Below are 21,324 nucleotides of genomic sequence, written 5' to 3'. Positions count from 1 at the left end.
GACTTTTGTTTCGCGCCGCGCAACCCCTGTCTGTCAAATTACCGTCATCGAGGCGAACAATCGGGGCCAAGTGTACACGGCGAGGCATTTTAACCGGGGAGCACCGCGTGATCGCTACGCGCGCCAAATGAACGCGACTAATAGCGGGGAGGAAAGAGCGCGCGTGCTTCGTTGTGCGTGAAAATAAAAAAAAGGAAAAAGAAGAGGAAGAAAGAAAGAAAACGCATCCATCGCGGCGCGGAGAGAGGCGCGGCAAAGAGAGAGAGAGAGAGTCGATCGGCGAGAGCGCGAGGCGAAGGGAGCGGGACAGACAGCGGAAGACGGAGACGAAGGAGGAGGGGCAGAAAGAACCGGGGCGAACGGGGGGAGACAAAAAACACGGCAGAGAAGGAAAGATCCACCCTATCGCGAGAATCTGTCCGATGAATACGGAAGACCCAGGCCTTTTCATTAATTACGCTCCTTACTAATTAACCCGGCACGTTTTTCCCTAATTAGATGTACGACCGTGCTGAAAAAAGCCGGCGCGTACAAGTTGTTGGAGCGCGTTTAAGCGACGAGACTGGCTCGCCTCGCGAACGAAGAAGAGACACCTGTTCACCCGGCAAATGTGCGAAAACGGTGTCTTCTGAAAAAAAGAAATCGAGAAAAGAGAGGGAACAGAGCGAGAGAGCGGGAAAGAAAGGGTGACGAGGAACGAGGCAGATAGAGAGAGAGAGAGAGAGAGAGAGAGAGAGATGAAACAGCTCGTCTCGCGACGCGGCGAGATTCGTTCGGCGCTCGCTGGCACGCCGCGATGTCGCGTTGAGAAAAAGCGAAGAGAACGGCCGCCACTCGGGAAAACCACCTGCGAAATCGACCAGCGACCGGCCGAGTGTTTTATTTCCCCGCTGCAGGCCTCGGAGTTCAATGTAAGCGGGCGCGGCGCAGCTCGTCGTCGCCGCGAATGCCGGCGGACCGGATCCGCCGCGGGAGAAACGGACGGCCGCGACGAGAACGAGAAATAATACCGAGCTCGCCCGGAATTGGTTATTTCACGGGGACACGGCGAATGTATTTTTCATATCGCGCTGTCGTCGCCTCGATTCCCCGGGGGCAACGCGCCGTCGACTAAACTATTCGGACTTCCCGCTCGCTCGCCGCGGGAAAATTGCGTTTTCTTCTCCGGAAAAGGAAATCGTAACGAACGCGGCCCGCAAATCCCCACGGGATTTTTCGTCGCCGCCCGGAATTCCCTCGTCCGATGGAAAAAGCGTGAGTGGCCGAGTCGGCGGCGGTCTGATCGTAAAATTAATAAGCGAACGCTGACTCATTGCGCGCGCTTAACGGCGCGCCACTTCGCTCGGGCCGCAAGTAATTTTTCCAGACGCCAGGTGCATACCGGCCGACTTAATCGGCAGTCTACTCTACCGTTGTTAATCCGCTGTTACCCCGAATGAACAATATTTAACGACCCGAGCGAGGATGAAAATTTATAGCGATAAAGTCCCTGTGTTGCCCCGAAAGCGGGCGAAGGTGCCGTTCCGCGAGACGCGGTCGATCTAGACTCGCCGGCTCCGTTTCCGACGATAAGATCGATCTTTCCTTCGCCTGGGGGATGTGTTTTGAAGACCATTAATTTCGCTGGTACGCGGAACGCATCGATGGACGTATTATAGACCCGCCGCTGATGGATGCATCTCGATCCTTGGGAATTACGGAAGCGTATGCAGCCGCGGCTTGTGATTACGAGACGCCTCTCTCCGCTCTCCCAGTGGCCCCGCGACGATACTCGGCAGAGCGAAAGGGAGCCGTCCCGAACGATCCATTTGCGCTCAGATCGCTCGAAAACGCCGTCGTTCTTTAGCGGCTCGCGCTTTTAATGCATCCCAGCGCGGAGTCACGGATCGCCAATCTGCTTGAGCACAAGTCATTTTTGTGATTATCGTGGAATCGTTTGGTTCTGACGGGAAGCTGCTGGGAAAGGTTCAAAACATACGAAAATGCATTCATAAACAGTTTCAAATATATTTAATCAACAAAAGCAATTGAATTTTTATACAAATAAAATCTTATTCGGTTAAGGACACTTTTTGATATTTTCTGGTTTTTATCAATTTCAATGGAATAAATAATATTCTTTCTAGTTATTAACCGATTTACTCGTTTCCTTTATAGCTTCTGAATACGTTTTATAATTGTTTCAGAAGCCAAAACATAAATTTCCTCGCTTGTTTCCTGAACTTAACCGCATTAGCTTCTAAGCGACTCGTATATACAAACATAGTCACCTCTAATAGACTTCTAATCCTATCAATCGCTGAATATAAAAGAATTGCTTGTTTCGAATTTCATCCAGCACGATTGGCGACCCATGATACTCCCGCCTTATCGTTCTGTCTCCCCTTTTTCCATTAGACCAAGCGAAAACTCGCACGGTGCCAGCTCCGCCGCTTCTAGTTCCGTTTCCCGTGTCATTCGTCGCGCTCGGGGACGCTGTTATCTCGCCGATCCGAATCTCCTTCGGAGGAAACTGCGAGATTCGATTCCGGAAACAGCTCGTCGAAATCGACGTGGCGAGGGGAGCCCGGGGAGGATTTGCGGTACACTAAAATCGTCGGATGCGTCACGGCGAGAGAGTTCGTCGCGCGCGAGGCATCGATCGTCGCAACGCGGCGCGCATTGTTTGGCTCAATTTCACGCGGGAAGGCGAGCCTAGCGTGCGCTCGGCACGACCCTCGAACTCGAGCACAGACGGGGGACGGAAGTGATCTCGCCGTTTCTGATTTTCAGTCGCGACAATGGCCGCTTTTGTTCGACGATCTGGCATCGCGTTCGCTGCCCCGGGAACCGTTTCGAAAAGGGGTGACGATCCGAACCCGCGCGATTCGCCGTCGCGGACGCGAATCGTCGTTCCCGTTGCCTCGCCGCGACACCGATATTTCTTCCGATACAATGCCCGAAAACGGAGACCGTCGAACAAACCGATATCGCCGGAACGCTCGCGTCCCCCTCCCACCCGATCTCTTTCTTCCGTACGGTTCGTTGATTTCGCTCCTTGACTCGGCAGTCCCCGTCTGGAATCGAGTAAACCGTCGATCGATGCGCGATCCTTTCATCCGTGCTCGTGCGTCTTTTTTTCTTTTCTCCGGAAACGGAAGCACCGAGACTCGACGAGCAAATCCGATGGAAGAAGAAGCGAATCCCGGCTTCAGGTTCGTTTCTCGTCGCCAGGTATCAACGGCAATTCCACGGTAACCCTCGGCGTTTCCGGGTTCCTCGGCGCTGACGAGGAATCGCGATCGGCTGCAATTTCCCCGACAATGCAACACGTAAGCCACTTGTCCCCCATGAATTTTTTACCTTGTCCAAACATGCTCGGCGCAATTTTTCACGCTCCGCGGAGCAGAGAACGCGGCTTTGTGTACACGCGTGTCGGCTCGAGTGCGCGCCGCTCCGCAGAAAGGGAATGCAAAATCGTTCCGTCAAACTGCAGTCATGCACGTGGCCGTCCAAGTGGCTGTCGCGCTGCACCGCGGGGAAAAAAAAACTAATTTATCTCCGCGTCTCGTCGTCTCGCCGCGTAGTGGGTGTACCGCCTGTATCTGGCCGCAGATACGCGACACTATTTTCAGCTATTTTATCTGCCGCCAACGCGACTCGCGCCCGCTGGAACCGTCCTGCGTGCACACTCGAATCGATGCTCTCGCCGTGCCGGCAGGCTTTTCTGCCTCCTCGTTTATCCGTTCCAATCCCCGCGAGAGATTCTCATTGTAATTGCAATATACGGGAGCCACGATGGGATTCCGCTCGGCGACGATCGATCGCCGACGTGTCCCGGTCTTCCGATCGGAGCTCCTGAATCGAACGGAAACGCTTCGCTGGAAATATCCGCGCAAGAACGTTTCGGCTCGCGGTGAAAAGATCCGAAGGCGACGCTTTAGTTAGCCGCGTGAATTATTGCGAGCCGCGCAATCTTCTTCTCATCCGGGAAACGATTCGCGTCGGAATCAAATGGAGTTGTTCCGCGGAGCAATTCCACGCGATTTCGCGTCGTCTCCGGGGGGCGCGAACGAAAACGTCGATCATAAAGTTTTTTAAATTTCCGGAGTCGGGGGAAAAAGATCGCGTTACCGGATGAACGGAGTCCGGCGATCGAACGAGCACCTGCGTGCGTGCAGTTTGCGTTGATTAAAACAACAATATCAGTCCTCGCTGTGCAAGACCGAGGAAAAAATCAATGCGCAGGAAAAACAAAAGTCTATCGAACTGTACACGCCACCGAGCTCATAAATGGACCGACCCGCACGAATACAGATGCGTATCCGTCCGTTCGATTAATTCGCGCGTGCTCGAACGGATCGGTCACACTTACTCGGCAAACAGCGCGATTCGACGGTTCGACGAGGAGGCGTCTGAGATTCTATCGTGCCGGTGAACGCGATACCCGATCCGGCTCGGTGTTTGTTCGCCCTACAATTACCGGCCGCACCGTGGAAACGGGCCGCGCCATTGGAGGATAGATTTTTAATCGCGACCGGCAGCGAACCGAGTCTCCGGTGTTAAACGCCGTCGAAACACCGTAGCTGCCGCCTTCGAACGCTCTCGCCCGATCGATCGGAAGACGCCCGGCGGCGCGCGGGACCGCGAAAAAACCGGGGAACGTGCCGTGATCGTACATTATCGAATTACGTACAGTTGCCAGTCGTCCGGATAGTTCCGCGTAGTTCGCGAAAGTTTCGCGGGAGAGGCAACCGGACCGTTTGGTAACTTTTTAACGAGCGCGCGGGCGCCGGAGTAACCGGAGATATTTCCGCGCGACGCATCTGGCATGCGACGCGGGTACCTTTCGGGGACGGTGCAAACTTTTTTCGAGGGTGGATGTGGGGACCCGCCGCGACGTACGTACCGCGATTCGGCGGCGGTCGCTCGAGCCGGGTTGCACGCCGTTCAGAAAACCTTGAGCGCGTTATTCGCCTAGGTAACCCTCGACGCGTAGACGAGGCCTGGCATCGCCCCTTCGCGCGCGAGTTTGACGGTTCGAAAATAATTACCGTGTTCCTCCTCTGCTCCTATCCCTGTCTCCCCGGTCGACTGCCTCCACCTCCTCCTCCTCCTCCTCCTCCTCCTCCTGGAACCTGGCCATCGTCTTTCTCGCGTGGTTCTTGTATTCCTCTTGGGGTGGTTTCGAGGATTGGCACTCGGAGCACGTTCGCAATACACTCGGTCTCCCTCGGCTCGCTCGCTTTCTCTCTCTCTTTCTCTTTCCCCCTCGTCCACACACGCGCGAGTTCCCTTTCTCTCGCTCGCCACGTTCGTCTCCCATCGTTTCGCTTCGTCTTCGAGTCCTGCCGAAATTAGATAATTCAGGAACGGTTCGAAGCGAGGATCGGTCTTTTTTCGGCGACGCGGATCACGGAGCGGATCCTCGTAAACGTTTTATTTCCTCGACAGACGGTGCTACCTGGCGATTCCGGCGAGCCGCGGAGGGGGATCCGAAATCGTTCTCGCCGATTTTCGGGAGGGACGTCGCCGCGGCGGCAGCCTGTCGCGAGTAAATCGCCGGCTCCGAATTCGTCGCGGAATAATGGCAGCGAGAAGTTTGGAACACGCCGGCCGACCTAACCAACGATGCGGCGCGTTTCAATATTTGCTTTTTATTCCTTCAAAGGCGCGCCGACGGGACCGATTCTCACGGCGCTATCTCTCGTGCGCGAACAGTATCCCTGTATCTCCGTTGCCGAAGAACGGTGTCGCGTCGGTCGGGCCGCTCTCTCTCTCTCTCTCGTTTCCTGAAAAGCAAACGGATCGTCGCTCGCTGTCTGTTGTCCTCCGTTTTTATTACCCCGGTAATCCCGGCGTCCGTCATCGGCGATGAGCGATATCGTATCTCGGAACGGGATTCGAACGACCGGTCGCATTCCGGATCGGAATTTATCTGCTCGTTTTTACGACGCGTCATAAAGGATGCAAACGCGTTTCGGTGTCTCGTTGACAGGGGCGATACCATCGACGCGCGCGCGGCCGGCCGAAGAGGAGAGAAGCCCGTGGCCCAACGGCGACCGTTCCCGCGGGACGCGACGACGACAGCGAGCCGGGGCGCGCTCGCGTTTCCCCGAAAATTCAATCGGCGCGATACGGGAATCGCGGGGGATTATTCACCGGTTAACGGTTCGATCGATGTATAATGTATAAACAGCTTTGAAAGTCGAAGCAGCGCGAAATAATTGCGGCGCGCGAAGTAACGAGGCGGAGTCGCGTTCGTTAGCAACTTCGCTCCTAAAAATCCCTGTCGAACCCTCCACCCGTCGCCGGCTCTCTGTCCCCTCGCCCTTTTTTCCATTAACAGAATCACCCCTGTCCCGCGAAACGAATCGAATCGAATCGAATCGAATCGAATCGAGCCGAGCCGAACCCGTAGCCCGCACTCCGACGCGACGCGGGACTATCGAGCGGGAATCGATTCTCGTTCGTTAACGGTTCACGGTGTCCGGACGGTCGCGGATCTCGTCGCTCAATTAAAACGATTTCCGGCGCCCGACGAATCGCGGATAATTAACATTAAACGTTCTTTTCACGGCGACTCTCGCGCGTTTCGCAGTTCTCGCGTTTTCCCCCGAACAGTCGTCTACGCCCCGCTCCGGTTTCGGCCGACGGACATATTTCGATAATCTCCACGGCGCTGCGCGTCCGTCGGTTGTCCGCTTATAATCCTTTTTCCATCGATCGTACACTACCGATCTCGGTAGCGGCAGTTTCGACGCAGCTCTCCGTCCGCTATGGGGAAACATTTTTCAAGGAGAGCCACGCTTTTCGGACGTTGGACGCGTGGCTCTGTTAAACGCGAGCGTTTCCGGGGATAAATTGCGCGGTCCGAGGACAGTCGAGCGTGAAGATTCCTTTTATTTCGGGCGGAATCGTCGATTCTCGCCGGGGAAAAAATTCTAGCCTGCTAGGCGAGTAGTTTTCCCGAAGCTCGGAACGGAGTCGCCGACCCAGAGCTGGCAGACGAGGGCGGATAGGTACAGTTCTGGAGAGCCATAAAACTTTATGGTGCGTTTGCATCGACCGACCCTCCCTTCCCTTTCCCTGCCTTACTACCATCCCCATGGCAACGACCGACCCCCGAACAGAGCCACCCTGCACCCATCTCCGTCTCTTTCCCTCGTGCACGCCGCTCTCCTTCCTCTTTCTCGCTCCGCCGCTCAGCCTCGATGTCCCGTGGTCTCTCTTCGTTCCAGCCGACGCATACTCTTTCTCTCCATACCTCCTCTCTCTCTCTCTCTCGCTCTCTCTCTAGCCCCCCTTCGCTCCTTCCATCTGGCCGTCTCACCCCTGGTTCGCTTTCTTCGTCTTCCAGACGGCACGCCGGCTGCCGGCTCTCTCTCCTCCTTCTTCCCTTTCTATTTATCCCTTAACGCGGCGCTGCGAGTCGAACGGCTGATTCCAAGCCGGCCTGCCCCGGCCGGCAAAACGAAAAAACCAGTTGTTTATTCGACTGCCGAAAATCCCCGGTGATCCGGATTCCGACGATACTCCGGAGGCGTTCCCGCCGCAATAAACTGGGACGGCCGTGTGCACGGGGCCTCTATCCGGAGCCGGTCAATTTTCGACATTGAAATCGATCCGATCCCCTTTCCTTCCGGATCGTCGCACCGCTGCATCGCGATACGATTCGCGGCGACCGCGTCGTTCCTCGTCCCGAAACTTTTCGCTCCGTCTCGTCCGACACACCCGATACACGCGCGATCGGTAAGGTCTCGATCCTCTCCTAGCTCGGTCGCTCGTTATTCGGTTGTTAATAATGCATGCGTACGTTGAGAAACCGCGTCGTTCCATCTTCGTCCGTCGAGAACAACGGACGAGGAAAGAGTTCCGAGAGGGAACCGATAGCGTAGGTATATCGAGCTCGACGCTGCGCCCTTATCTGCATCGAGGCGATATCGTCTCGAGTTCCGCGAGAGGCGAACGGCCAACGGGACTCGAAAGAATACCGACGATACGGATCGGAGCGGAACATTTGTTCGCAGCGTTCGAGCGAGCCGTCGCGGCGATTTATCGGGCAACGCGTCGAAGCCTTTCTCGCGCTGATTCGGCGAGCGCCGCCGGTTCCCTCGGCGAGCTCCGAACGGCGCTCGGCGAAGTGCGCGTTCTCGGATCACGGCACGACAAATGGCGCCCTGTCCCAGCGTCAATGAGCGGCTCGGATTTCAGAGCGGCTACTTACGGATAGCCCGATGCCGGCGACAATGGTTCTCGGGTTACGCGCGGGCCTCGAGCTCGTACTTTTTCTAACCGGTTTTTTCAGCCTAGCCTCGTCGCGAGCCGAGCCGGCTCGAGTATTTTTTCCCCCCTCCGTTCGTTTTTTGCTCCGCCGGCAACGTCTGGACGCGAGGATGCCGCGCCTTTCTTGCCGCCTTTTTTTGCCGGCCTGCTCGAGTTTTTGCCTCGTCTGTGGGTCACCGACTCCATTCATAAACTTCGAACTCTTTAAAGGGTGCGGATATCGGCACCGCGATTACTTCCATCCGATGCGTCCAGCTTAAAGAGATGCGATCTACGGCCGGGTTCACCGGCCAGACGAAATCACCGCGCATCCAGCGCGAACGGGGAGCAATTCCGTAAACGAGGATCGGATCGATCTTCGGGAGGAATCGCGGTGGAACGTCGAACAGGGATATTGGAGTCCGGGGAGTCGTGTTCGTGATATTTCGCGTCGAAGCGGGCGTTCCCGGTGATCGCGAGTCATCGGAGGAAGGTTCGATCGCCGACTAATTTCATATTTAATACGAAGATTCGCGTAATGTATCGATAATTTAGGTTTCTTAATGTAGGATACTCTTAGCGGAGGGAAAGCGTCCCGGAGTCTCGCGGTGCAATGAACGGGGAGAGCCACGCCGAGGAGGGGTCCTCGAACTAATCGGTGCCCTTCTCAGAGCAATCTTTCTTAGCTTTCGAGCGAGGAACGTCGGAGTAAAGAGAGTAATATTCAAGGCTCTCACCATTTCATTTCACTGCAAATTCCTGTCTTACATAATGGGTGTGTAGTTGGCCAGGAGCTTTGGAGATCTAGACATTTGAAGTTACGTGTCTTGAATGTATATCACGATTACAGTCTGAAGTGTTCAAAGTCGTAATGTAGACACGGAATAGATCGTGGGATAGTAACTCGAGTTCAAAATCATTACTATCCTAGAGGGATAATCGTAATTGTAAACGCCCGCATCTTCCGGTTAATCGCACTGTTTAACTTGTACGAAATATCGTCGAAATCTCGGACGATCGATGTTTCCAGTGAAATACTTCAAAGACGAGTACAAAGGTTTAATTGGATGAACCATCGTACCCTTCCGGCGTGACCCGTCCGTTCCGTGGACACATCGCGCCGATGAGCCATAGAATCGGTATCGAGTTAGCGAGCAAACTTCCGGCTGTATCGCGAGCCACGGCTATCGAATTTCCGCAGCTCGTCTGGAAACGAGCGCGGACAGTCGCGGTGTCTCCGGCCCACACTCCTGTCGGCGAATTAGCTCGCCCACCCTTTCATGTCCCTCTCTTTTCGGCCTCTTTCTCCTCGGCGTTTCCTTCTGTCGGCGTGGCGTTCTCCCTTTATCCCTTTGGACGCGGCGCCGCTCGTTTTTTCGCGCTGTCCGCGAGACTATAACGTGTCCCCCCGAAAGAATGAGGTCCGCCAGCCGCGTCTCTCGACACGACGCCGCGTAACCCGGTAATAATTCAGCGGAAACTAGGCGGCCGGGCACGGTCGGTGCCTGAGCGGCGCGGCGTGCGCGCTCCTTCTTTCGTGGGAGGTTTCCAGGGAAAAGCTCGGTTTGTTTGCGCGTCTAGGATAAACAGTTCGGGGACGGGGGGCGGACGGGCGCGGTTCCGCGGCGGAAAACGTCCACGGGACCCGGCCGTTTGCGCTCCGCCGTGTGCTCGACCGTGCTTTTCTTCTCCCCCTTGCCCCGCCACCGGCGGCCGTCACCCCTTTGGCGGCATTCTTTCATGTGCTTTTCGGTTTACAATGTACGTAAACGATCCACAAGGGGAGTGCGCTTTGTCTTCTCGAGGGATATTAGATTTGAAACGGGATGCTTTTAGTTCCCCGGCCGACGGATGCCTCTTTCGCCTCCTTTCCCGTCCCGATCCAACGAGGAAAATCGCTTTCGAGCACCCGCCGCGTCGCGCTCGACGCGCTCCTTCGTTTATCCCCGTTTCCTCCTTTCCTCCCGCGACGCTGCGCGAAACACGCGGAAAATGTTGCTCCGAACAGCGAGACGAGGCCGGGGGAGGTCAGGCGCGGTCGATTTTCCGTGCGAGAGCGTTCGCCATTTTCGAAATGTTTTCAGGCACTCCGGCGACGGCGAAACGAGCGACACCTGTTACCGAATAGACGACGAATTTCGAGGTTTTTCGGAAGCGGCGGCCGCGTAGTACCGAGGCGGCCACCCGCACACATGCGCGGCCGCGCGTCGTGCACCGTGACAGCCGAGGCGGGAGCTAAAGTTACTCCAGAAAAAACAGATTCAGTTTCTGAATCGTGACCGCGCGTCAAACGAGCCTTTTCCTTTCATGTCCCTTTAGCTCGCAGGGGCTCGTTTTCACCGGGCGTCGCGTTTACAATGCACGTAAACGGCCCCCGCGAGGAAACGTCGGAGAAGAATTCCTTTTAAGTAGCATTTTTCGAGCCTGCCGTTTCACCGCCCGCTCGAGGATCCTTCCTTTCTGTTCGCGCGAGATAAAAAGCGGCGTAGTCACGGCCGGCGACGGGAATTAATGCCGCTAAATTGCTTTCGCGCCATGAAAATTATTGTCTCGCGTTTTTAACCGCTCCCCGCCGGCTAGCCGGCGAGGCGCGCTCGCGACGGAGCTCGATGATTTTTAGATTTTCTTTATGGAGAATACCGTGAAATGGACTGGCGTGCATTACGCATGTATTCCCGACACGTCTCTCGGCGAGGATGACTGCGCGGAGAATACGCGATTCGCGTCTCGCAACCGCGAGGCCTCGCTGATCAACAACCTAACGCGAAATGTCTTATCGGCGACATCCTCGAGTGTCTATATTCTTCCTAATTCGCGTAACGCCGAGTAGTTTGAAATTTGAAATCTTCATCGATGATCGTTTCTTCCAGAAAATGTACGCTACTGTTGGACATACGTTTCTATTCGCGTTCTATTTAAAACCATCGTACCGTATATATTTTGATAGTCGCTTCTTCATATAATACGATAAGTAACAAATATATATATATATATACAATCAGAATCATTGCTTCATTAACAGCCACGGTACGCAACGCTAAACAGCAACAGCGCAACAGTTTCAAAAGCGTTTCCACGGATTCATCGGCGCTACTCGAAACGAACGGCGCTTTCGTTTGACGCGACATCGATCGGCTCCCGCGGCCGTCGGTAATATTTCTCCGTTGCCGGGCCATTCCGTTTTCGTCCATATTAAAAATTTAATAACGCTCCGGGTTGTCAAAAGGGCCGACCGTCGCCGCCTTTTAACCCGCCTCCAAACGAGTCTATTGCTCCGATCGTTCGTGCTCACGAGCGTGCTGCTCCGTTCAATATCGGCCCTGGCCCGACCGCCACGTGAATTTTCCCCCCTTTTGTCGGGGAAAAGCCACTTCCGCCGTTTGTTTTCGCGGCTGTTTTTAGAGACCGCCTCGGGCCACGCTCCCGTGAAACCCTCGAACTCGTAAACTATTGTCTCAGCGTCGATACGCTCCCGTTCGCCGATGAGAACCGGGGCTGGCGAAGCTCGAACTTCCTCCCGCTCGAGGCATCGCTTTCAAAGGAACAAAAAAAAAAAGTCCCCGAATCGTTCGGTTCTCCTTTCTCCGCGCGACCGGCTCGCGAATCGAAAATCCCGTGATAGCAAGCGCAGTTACACCGGCCGCGGGCCAAGGCTGTTGTTCCGAGGGGCGAGGGGAAACTTTCCCCGATATTTCAAGTTCGTCTATCGGCAACGATCGCCTCGTGACCCGGGCAACGATAGCTTCCGTCCGCCGACTTTTCTGTCAATCTTCCCCGTTCGCGCTGCTCGCCTGCACTCTTTACAACACTGAAATCGAGCGTGAGAACGGCTTCCGTCCGATTCCCGTCGAGAACACTCCATTAACGAGAAACGCCCGCCGCCTGCGCGCGAAAGAATTCGAAGTCAAAGCGCGAAAGCTCGCCGCCCGGCGATAACCGGCTCGTTAATCGGCTCCGATGATTCGTTATCGGCGCCGCGAGCATCGAGGGCCGATCTCGCGATATTTCTGGCAAGACGCGTTCCGCTAATCCCGCGCAATAACACCCTCCTTTTCCTCGTTCCTCGCGGAATTGCCGGAGATTCCGCGGCGTCTCGCTCGGCTTCTCGATAATTGAAGAGTCATCCTGCCGCGGTTACGCTTCGAGCACCCGCGTCTCGAGCAAATGCCCGGTCGTCGCCGGAACGCGCCGCGATAATTATTATCGTCTGCGAGCGGTTTCCACTAATTCGGTCGCGTCTGGCCGCGGGCTGACTCGAACCACTGTGTCGTATCTGGGTGGTCCGGGCCGTGACGTGTCCCGCTCCCCCGGAAGAGATTACACGCATCTGTCGACGCGTTCACGATCCGCTCCCGATATCGCCTCCCCCCAAAAGGGGATATCGCGTTACGGCCGAGCGGGCCGGACGGCTGGTCCGTCGGCTAGACGGGCCGGCGTTCCCCGAAGACCGAGCTCTTTGAATTTTTAATTATCGTCCCGCGCGTGGACGCGGCGTGGCCGGGGGCCGCGGACAATGCCGTCGAAAAACGAGAGGATGGTTTCTCGTTCGCGGAGCCGAGGAGAAACGCGGAGTTTGTTTAGGCGGGGGCGGAATCGTTATCGCGGGCGCGCGAGGCACGCCGGGAAAGAAAAGGCGGCGGATTTCAGGGTCGATCTTCGCGGCAAGGTTGCCGGAGAGGAGGCCGACTCCTCCGAGAACGGGCTGTGGCTGCACGAGGCGGCGAGCTTGGCACGCACGCGCGTCTTCCACGGTGTTTACACGAAAGTTAATCTCGACTGCACGGTTTAGTGGATGCCGTGGCGGAGCGAGGAACGGCGAGCAGCAACGAGCAACAGCGAGGAAGAGCGAGCAGGAACGCCGGCCAAGGTGGGGCGGTCGGTCTTTGGCTGCGTACGCGATGATAATAATAAACGTTGCTCTCCCTTTCTTCCTGGCCTCTCCGCGCGCTCTCTCCCTCTGACTCCACTCGTTGTACCCCGTCTCTCTCTCTTTCTGTCTCCCTCTGTCTCTCTGCCGCCGGTTCGCCCGTTGCTGCTGCTCTCCTTTTCTTCGCTTTTTCTTCTGTTGCTCTCACTTAGCGCGCGGGCGAGCGGCCGCGCTGCGGGCGGCGTCTTTGATCTCTCGCTTCGTTTGTGCATTTAAACACGGCTTTCCGAGTAGCGGAGTGAGCCGCGCGAGGAGGACACGGGGGAAACCCTATAAAACCGACGGAGAAACGGCGTGCGCCGGGACGAGTGGGACGGAGAGAGACAAGTAAAAGGGCGGCGAACAGGGAGACGCGACGGAAGAACGCGAACGAGAGAGATCGAGAGAGAGAGAGGAAATTGAGTCGAGTGGCCGGGCGAAATCTCGCGGAGACCTCAGAAACGCAAACCGAGTTTCGCGATTACAAACGAGCCCTCCTTACGCACCCCCTCCTCCCCTCGCGTCTTCTTCCCCCGCCGCGCATCTTGTCCCTGAACTTCTGCCCGCCTCCTCGCTTTAGCCCTCTCACGGTCATCCCTCCGTGATTTTTCCGTCTTTCCTCCGGGCTTTGTCATTCTTTATTGTCGCATTGTGCCGCGACGGCGGGCGGCAGCCCTCGAATATCTGGCTCCTCGAGGATAACTCCTCGAGATTAATGCTCCTTAATGGACTCAATGTCGGAGGAAAGAGTGGGCGCGGGCATTTTAACGCGGCCCTTTAATCCGCTCGCGCACCCAAGGCCCCGGCCGCCGCGGGAAAAGGGTGAAAGAACGGGCAAAGCAACGCGCGGACCACACCGGCGAGGGACGAGGGGCGGAGAGCGGCTCCGCTCGAGGAGGAGTAGCGCGGGGAGAGAGAGAGAGAGAGAGCGAAGGGTACCCGCTATCCGGACGGAACGTTTTCGAACCAGCTGTTTCCTTTTCCTCCCCAACGTGCCGCCGCTTTGTCCGCAAACGTTGTTCCAGTGACGTTGTTCGATGCGGTATTGAAAGGAGTAATTTGCGAAGTTAACGCGCCGCCGGGAAACGCCTCGCTTGCGCTAGCGCGCGTATAATGGCGGGTTAGCTGCGCCGCTAATTGCTAGTAATTAATATCGACGCGGACGACGGTATAGGCGCGAAGTAATCGAGATACATCAAAGGACGCGCTTTCTATATCAATGGGTTTCGATTATTATTTCCCAGACTCCGACGCGGCTCGACTTGGCTCGGTTCGGCTCGACGCCCGCTCGAGATCACCCAGAAATATTCGCGCCGCCCCGACGGTATTCCCCGATCGTTTGTTGCGGTGGATCTGTACGCGCTATCGCGCATTTGTCGCCCCGCGTTATTATGGGGTAATTGAATCGCGCGATTACATGCTTTGTCGTGTCGCGCGAAATACTTCCGTGAATCGTGTGACAGGTAACTCGTCTTCCATTAGCTCGCATCGGTGTTTCGAACTCGTGCGTCGCGCACAGAGGCGCGAAGCGATGCGAATATAGGGTTCGCGAAACGCGCTCGCGGGACTCTTCCCGAGACCATTAATTTTCCCCGATTTACGGTAGCATTTATCTACCGGAAATCATTTGTCGTACGGGAACTCTTTACACGATCGACTAGTTGAATCGTCGGTTTTCATCTGGTTTCGCTAGGGCGAAAGTTGCATGCGCGCCGGATAGATTAAAGCGTTGAATAGAACTACGCAACTGAAAACTGACAGTTCCCCTCGGAGCAGCGAGTTGGCAGGATACGTCTGGGTGCTCGTTCGGAACCCAAAGCCTGCAGCTATAGGTCTCCGTATGCCTTCGGGGCAACATAGGGTCCTTCGAGGGATTCTAGAGTCTCTAGGGTTTTCCTGCGGACCTTCAAAGGTCCTTAGAAACTCCCGACAGCCTCTGGAGAACCTACAAGGGCCTCGGGAGACTCTCGGGAATCAATGTAATTTACGAGTGAATAATCAAAAGATCCTTTGCCGAGGTGTTCGTGAACGCAAGAAAGGAGTTCCTGAAATTTAAAATATCCCGACGTAACCTGCTAGAAAAGACCAAAGACTGCAATCTCCGTTCCCGAGATGCTCGAGCCGAAACAGCTGAAAAACGATGCTCGACGTTTAAAAATAATTCTGCAAACTTATAGACCACCTTTCGACTCGATTGTTCCTAGAACCGAGAAACAGAACTCGTTTGCCGTAGACACGCCGCACTCCGATTGAAATGCAACATCGGGTGATGTCCTGTGTAGGCGAGGATCCACGTCGAGCTTTCTCTTGTCACGGGAAAGGAACGAGGAGACGGGAAAACGCGCGCATTAGAGGGAAAAGATTAATTCGCAAAGTAATCAGCCCGTAAGGGAAACGTCGAACGCGGAGCGTCGTCGCGTTTCCCCCCAAGACACTGTAGAAAATCTGGCCTCTTGACGCGTCTCGTCCCCGAGTCGGCTCGGCTCGACTTCGACGCGGTGGAAAAAAAAAGTCGTCGACGGGTAGAAGCATCGTCGCGGATAAAAGTAAGGGGATTGGACAGGCTGCGCGGGCTCAGTCGGCTGTTAATAATGCCACCTCGGGGATGCGGCCGCCGGTCGGGAGTACTCGTCTCCATTTCACGGGTAACCAGGCATCCATGTAAAGTAAATTCCGTCCCCGCAAGTTTTTTTCGGTGATTCCCGGCCGCTCGCCGTCGAATAGCCGCGCCGCTCCGCGCGGATTTCATTCGCGAGGATTCGAGCCGGCCCGCGATTCGTCGGAAGTGAAACAGAACACGCCGCCGTCGCCGCCGCTGCGCGCCGGGCCGCGCCGCGAGAGAATCAAGGAGCCGGAGCGATACGGAGCAATACGGTCGAGATTCGCTAATGACGTGTGCGCTCGTCCTCGAGATCTTTTGAGCCGCGTTTCCGAGTTCTCCCGCTCGGAGGATAATTTTGTAATGGGAAATTCGATCGATGGTAGCAGCGCCGTTTGAATCCGCGCGCTCGCGGCTGCTGCTGCCCGTAATGAAATGGAGCCGACACGCCGGGACGACGTTAATGCGTCGAAAAATATGAAACCGTGTCGGGCTGGTTACGCTTCGATTTCTCCTTTCTCTTCCGCCTTTTTCCGCTTCGCCTCCCGACATCGAAAATCCCGCCGCCTGTCTCACGAGTATCGCGCGCCCCCGGCGAAAGCGGAAGCTCGCGTTTTCTGGCCAGAATCGATCGGCTCGTGTTCGGGGACCAAGAGTAACGAGTTAAATTAACGAAGGAAGCCGTACGGCTGCGGCCACGTCGTCCCCGGTAAACTGTTCGCAACGCACCCCGTCCGCGTCGCTCTCGGATTTCCTTTCCTGTCCGCGGTCGGATCAACTTGTTATTGACCCCTCCCCTCGTCGTCGACAGGTGACCCGCCCGTGGCTTCCAGATCGCCGAATTCACCCTCTGTCCGCGTACAATATGAATCGCACGAAATATCCGCCGAGGAAAATCCGTTCGCGGAAGCGAACCGGTGTAATGAGGTCGTGGTCTAGAATACGGGAACAAGCGGTCTCGAGTCCCGTGGGATCCTGTCGTCGGGGTGGCTCGGTAGAAGGCGCAGAAGACGGGGCCGAGAGGAATTCCAGAACGGGAAAAGAGCATCCGTAGGACAATGGAAGGGAAAGCAATTCCCGGCCGAGCAGGACGACGACGACGACGACGACGATGGGGACGGGGTTGAGAAAGACGACGACGTCGACAACGTAGAAGGAGATGACGAGGAGGAAGAAGGAGAAGAGGAAGGAACGAGAGAAGAATGAGCCAGGGGGTAGAAGTTGCTCCCTGGGAATGTCAGTTCGATTCCGTCCTCGTTCCTTTTTGCTTCGGAGGGATCAAGCGGCGGCCTGGAAGCGAGTGTAACCTACCGGAGAACCGACCGCCTCGAAACCCACGGATTTAATCGAATCAAATAAAACATCGTGCACGAACCCATCCGTCCCATCTTCTTCCTCCGCCGCTCTGGCCTCTCCTTGTCGTTGTTTTTCCCCGATCCTCTGGCTAGCGCGCACTTCATTTCGGCCTCCTCGCTCCTCTCGTTCGCCACGTTTTTTGCTCGTTGTTGCGCGCTCGATTCGTCCCGCGTCCGACGACGGGACGACGCGATCAGACGGGCGGCGGCAGGACGAGACGGCAGGACGACGTGCAGTTCCCGAAGAAAAAGGACGGTGCCAGCGGGCAGAGGGGGGCCGGGGGAGGGAGAGCTAGCAGAAGAAAAGAACTCCCTCGGCGGAGCAGCGCGCAGCGTCTTTCGGCGATGTTCTTCGGTTTGCGTGGAACAAACGCTCCGGGGCCTCCTTTCCTCTTTTTTACCTTAATTTACTCAGACTTTGCTGAAAGACGGTCGGCAAATAACTCGGTTCGCGTTTTAAGGATTCATGAACCACCGAGTCGCCTCTCTAGTCGCGACCTTTTGTTCGGGGAAATGGCTGACGGTGGAAGAGTGCTTCTCGATTCCCTTCGTTCGGTTTTTGTCCCGCGGCCCGGCGACCTTGTCCTCGAAAATGATCATCCTTCTCGATCGGCGAACCGGCTCCCGCTTTTTGCCCCGTCATTTACTGTTAAGCTTTCGCCGCGAAACCGATTGGTCGTAATCCGAAAAACTCGTAGCAGTGGCCAACGGTCCGTCCGTACGTATATATATTTAGCTGCACCGGCGACCGTCGGACGGCCGAGGAATGCGAAGACAATCCCGCGCTTAAACCCTGGAAAGTATTCCCCGATATGCAATGAAAATTTTAGGCGTGACCGAACGGGAACGCGACGCCGGCAACGCCGAGACTGCTAAATTATTCGCAAGACCGTGGTCTGATCGATCCGCGGGAATTTCTGTTTCAGGGATCAGCGAGGCGAGCGTGCAGCTACAGCAGCCGAAACTACCCTCCGCGGTTCACGTGGGAAGCGAGGTTGAACTTCGATGTCACGTCGATGGCTCTGGAGACATGGAATACGAGTGGTTCAAGTTGGTTACATAGCATAACTCGTTGCTATTTACATGCGCCCCAAATAGCCTCCCCTCCCCGTCGATCGTCCCGAGTAATCCTCGACTCGGAAGAGTATCGCGCCCCAACCAGACGCGAACTAACTTTAACCCCCGTGTCGCGTAACTGACACCCGTCGTTCGCGGAACTGCCTTTCAGTTATCAGCCACCGTTTTCCAGCGTCCTCCTCTCGTCCCGCGTTTTCAAGCTTTCCGGCCCCTCTCGCGTCGAAATCACCGGTTGACGTCGATACGCGAGAAATTTCGTCGCGCTCCCCTCCCGATCCCCTTCGCCGTGCGCCGGCTTTCTATCCGGTGTCGAAATGGAACGCGAGAGAATTGACGGGAGCGGCTGTTCGCAGAAACCGCAGGCTGGTGCGCAGCGATCGGATCGAGGTGAGGAAGAAGAAGCTGCATATTCATCGCGCGGTTCCCGAGGACAGCGGCATGTACAGCTGCCTGGCGAAGAACAAGGCCGGATCGTCGCCGAAGATGGAGAGCTATCCGCTGACCGTGTCGGGCAACGAGACCGCCACGATAAAGGTCGTGCCGAGGAACCTAATCGCGAAACGCGGCGAGCCGGCCGTCCTCCACTGCGTATTCGAGGACGCTGACTCCGTTCAGTGGTTCTTTAAGGACATCGGCCCGCTGGAAACCGACGACGAGAGAACGGTTCTCGACAACGGCACTTTGGTGATACGCGTCGCCGAGGACAGGGATCAAGGATTCTATTCCTGCCACGGGGATAGGGGGGACACCACCATCACCTACACGGTCGAACTTCAAATAGCTTGTAAGCATCGTTCTACAAATATATATAGGGTGTTCCGCGTGACTTCAGATCTATAAAAGAACCGCTGTCCTCGCGGCAGACTGGTCGATCATTCGTTCGATGCCATTTAACACATTCAGTGCCGGCCCCGTAATAATGGGGATTTCTGGATGTGACGAATATCCAATTAAAATGTATGTTTTGAATATATTATTTCTCACTGAGCAGATACAAGCGAATGAAGCCGTTTGGGCTAAGTGGTCGATACGTTGCCGGCGTTCAGGCTTTGACCCTTTGCACTCCAGAGGCGTCTCTAAGTCACCAAATGATTTGACACAGCAAAACTGTAAATTTTGATGTTTAATATTAAACTTCGTATAATGCATCAATGTACGAAATATTGAAAATAGTTCTCTTCCTGAATGCATGTGAGATTTCTTAATTCAATCTAAGAAAATGTCATCTGTATCTTATTTGAAAATATTGAATGTTTCCGGTGAAAAACTGGAGTGCAAAGGATTAAATGTATCTTAAGTCGCCGGCGCTCGATGTGTTAATTTTCTCTGGTAGAACATTTCTGTGTCCGTGTTGGAAATCGGCTTATCGCATGGAGCCGTGTATTTATACGTTATCGTTAAGCTCGTAGCACATAAACGAGTTTCCTCGAGTTATTTAGAGTACCGCGATCGGAGAGTAAGCAGGGTTACACCCGGCTTTTCGCGGGCGCATTCGGTTCTCGTTAGAAGCGACCCTAGACGAACCGAACATTGTATTTCGTAGATTTAATGAACCTCTCTGCGGCCTCGTTCGAGCCCCTACTGCCGAACCAAGTGGCGGTGGTGGCGGTGGATCAGGAACTCCAGGTCAGTTGCCTGGAACCCGCCGGGCTGCCGGCTCCCAAAGTCTACTGGAAAGACCCCAGCGGACACATTATAAGCGATTCCGGGGCTGTGCGTGTTCAGGATAACACGCTTATCGTCGCGAACGCTCGGAAGGACGAGGACGAGGGCTCTTACACTTGCGTCGCCGAAAACATGGCCGGTGAGACCGAGATATCCGCTCAAGTGGTCGTTTCCAGTAAGTTTCCGCGCGTCGAAGGTGAACTCTAATTGAAACCGAACGAGTTTGATCGGCGCACGTCCAATTAACGCGCGCACGCGATTTTAAATTTCAGCTGCCCCGACGCTGATCAGCTCCCCGGAGAGTCAGAGCGTGATGGAGGGAGATTCCGTGACGTTGACGTGCTCCTACGCGGGAATGGATCCGCCCGTGACCCACGTACGCTGGCTGAAGAACGGCGAGCCGTTGAAGGAAAGCGGAGGGCCGACGAGACACCGGGTCACCGATCACCACGGCAACGTGACCCTGCACTTCAAGAGCGCCGACCTGTCGGACAAGGGCACCTACATGTGCGAGGTATTCACGAAGGGCTTCCCGTCGATATTTTCGGAGCGGGCCACTCTGACGGTGGAGGAGAAGCTCAAGTTCTCGCCGCAACCGGTGGACAAACGGCTGGAGCTCGGCTCGACCGCGAAGGTCCCGTGCAAGTCCCAGGGCGCGACCAATCCGATGGTGAAGTGGATCAAGGAGGGGGTGGGCGAGAAATTCCCGGAACACGTGCAGGATATCAACGGCACGCTCCATTTCAACGGTGTCCTCGAGAAGGACAAGGGGCGGTACACTTGCATAGCCAGCAACGCCCAGGGATCGATCAACCACACGATCAACATCGACGTAGTCAGTAAGTGCGATACCTTTGAAATTAGACCCGGTCGCGTGCGTCGGCGAGTTTCGCGATCGGACCATTAATGGGCCTGTCGATTGACGCAGTCGCGCCGAAATTCACGATCCAACCGCAAAACCCGACGGAGGCAACGGAGGGCTACTCGGTGATGTTGCACTGCGCGGCGGAAGGCGACCCGAAGCCGACCATCCAGTGGGACAAAGACTCCCGCATGAACAACCTGAACAACTCCCGGTTCGAAGTGCTGGGGAACGGAAGTTTATACATAAAGGAGGTGTTCCTGGGCGACGAGGGGAAGTACGGGTGCACGGCGGGCAACAGCGGGGGATTGAAGCGAGAGGAGGTTCAGCTGAACGTGAAAGGTTTGCCTCGTACTTTGCAACCGAGTCTGTCGGCGCTCGTAGATTCGTCGCACAGAGTAATCCGATTGTTTTGCAGCCAACGACACGCCGAGGTACGACATGGACCTAGAAGTGAGCGACGACGGATCGATGATGACGAGGACGGTGACGATCACGCTGAGCGCGGCCGCGGCCTACATGATCCTCGTCGTGGGCTTGATGCTGTACTGCAGGTACAGGCGTCGCCGTAGGAAGCAGCAGTACCTTCAGGAACAGGCGGAAGGTATCTATTGCT

General features: G+C 55.7%; 1 protein-coding gene across 1 annotated transcript in view; it reads left to right on the top strand.

The window, feature by feature from the left end:
- The window catches only part of LOC116433536 (tyrosine-protein kinase-like otk), a 43,786-nt gene that overhangs the window by 18,159 nt on the left and 4,303 nt on the right, over window positions 1-21,324 (top strand). Inside the window, exons 3-8 of the mRNA XM_031991702.1 lie at window positions 18,031-18,154; window positions 18,535-18,965; window positions 19,725-20,021; window positions 20,119-20,685; window positions 20,775-21,050; window positions 21,127-21,312. Of these exons, the coding sequence (XP_031847562.1) occupies window positions 18,031-18,154; window positions 18,535-18,965; window positions 19,725-20,021; window positions 20,119-20,685; window positions 20,775-21,050; window positions 21,127-21,312 (1,881 nt within the window). The remainder of the gene's footprint in view (window positions 1-18,030; window positions 18,155-18,534; window positions 18,966-19,724; window positions 20,022-20,118; window positions 20,686-20,774; window positions 21,051-21,126; window positions 21,313-21,324) is intronic.

The sequence above is a fragment of the Nomia melanderi genome, chromosome 2 (assembly GCF_051020985.1).
Source record: "Nomia melanderi isolate GNS246 chromosome 2, iyNomMela1, whole genome shotgun sequence".
NCBI lineage: Eukaryota > Metazoa > Arthropoda > Insecta > Hymenoptera > Halictidae > Nomia > Nomia melanderi.
Note: the sequence above shows the minus strand (reverse complement) of the source record. Positions and strands in the feature narration are given on the sequence as shown.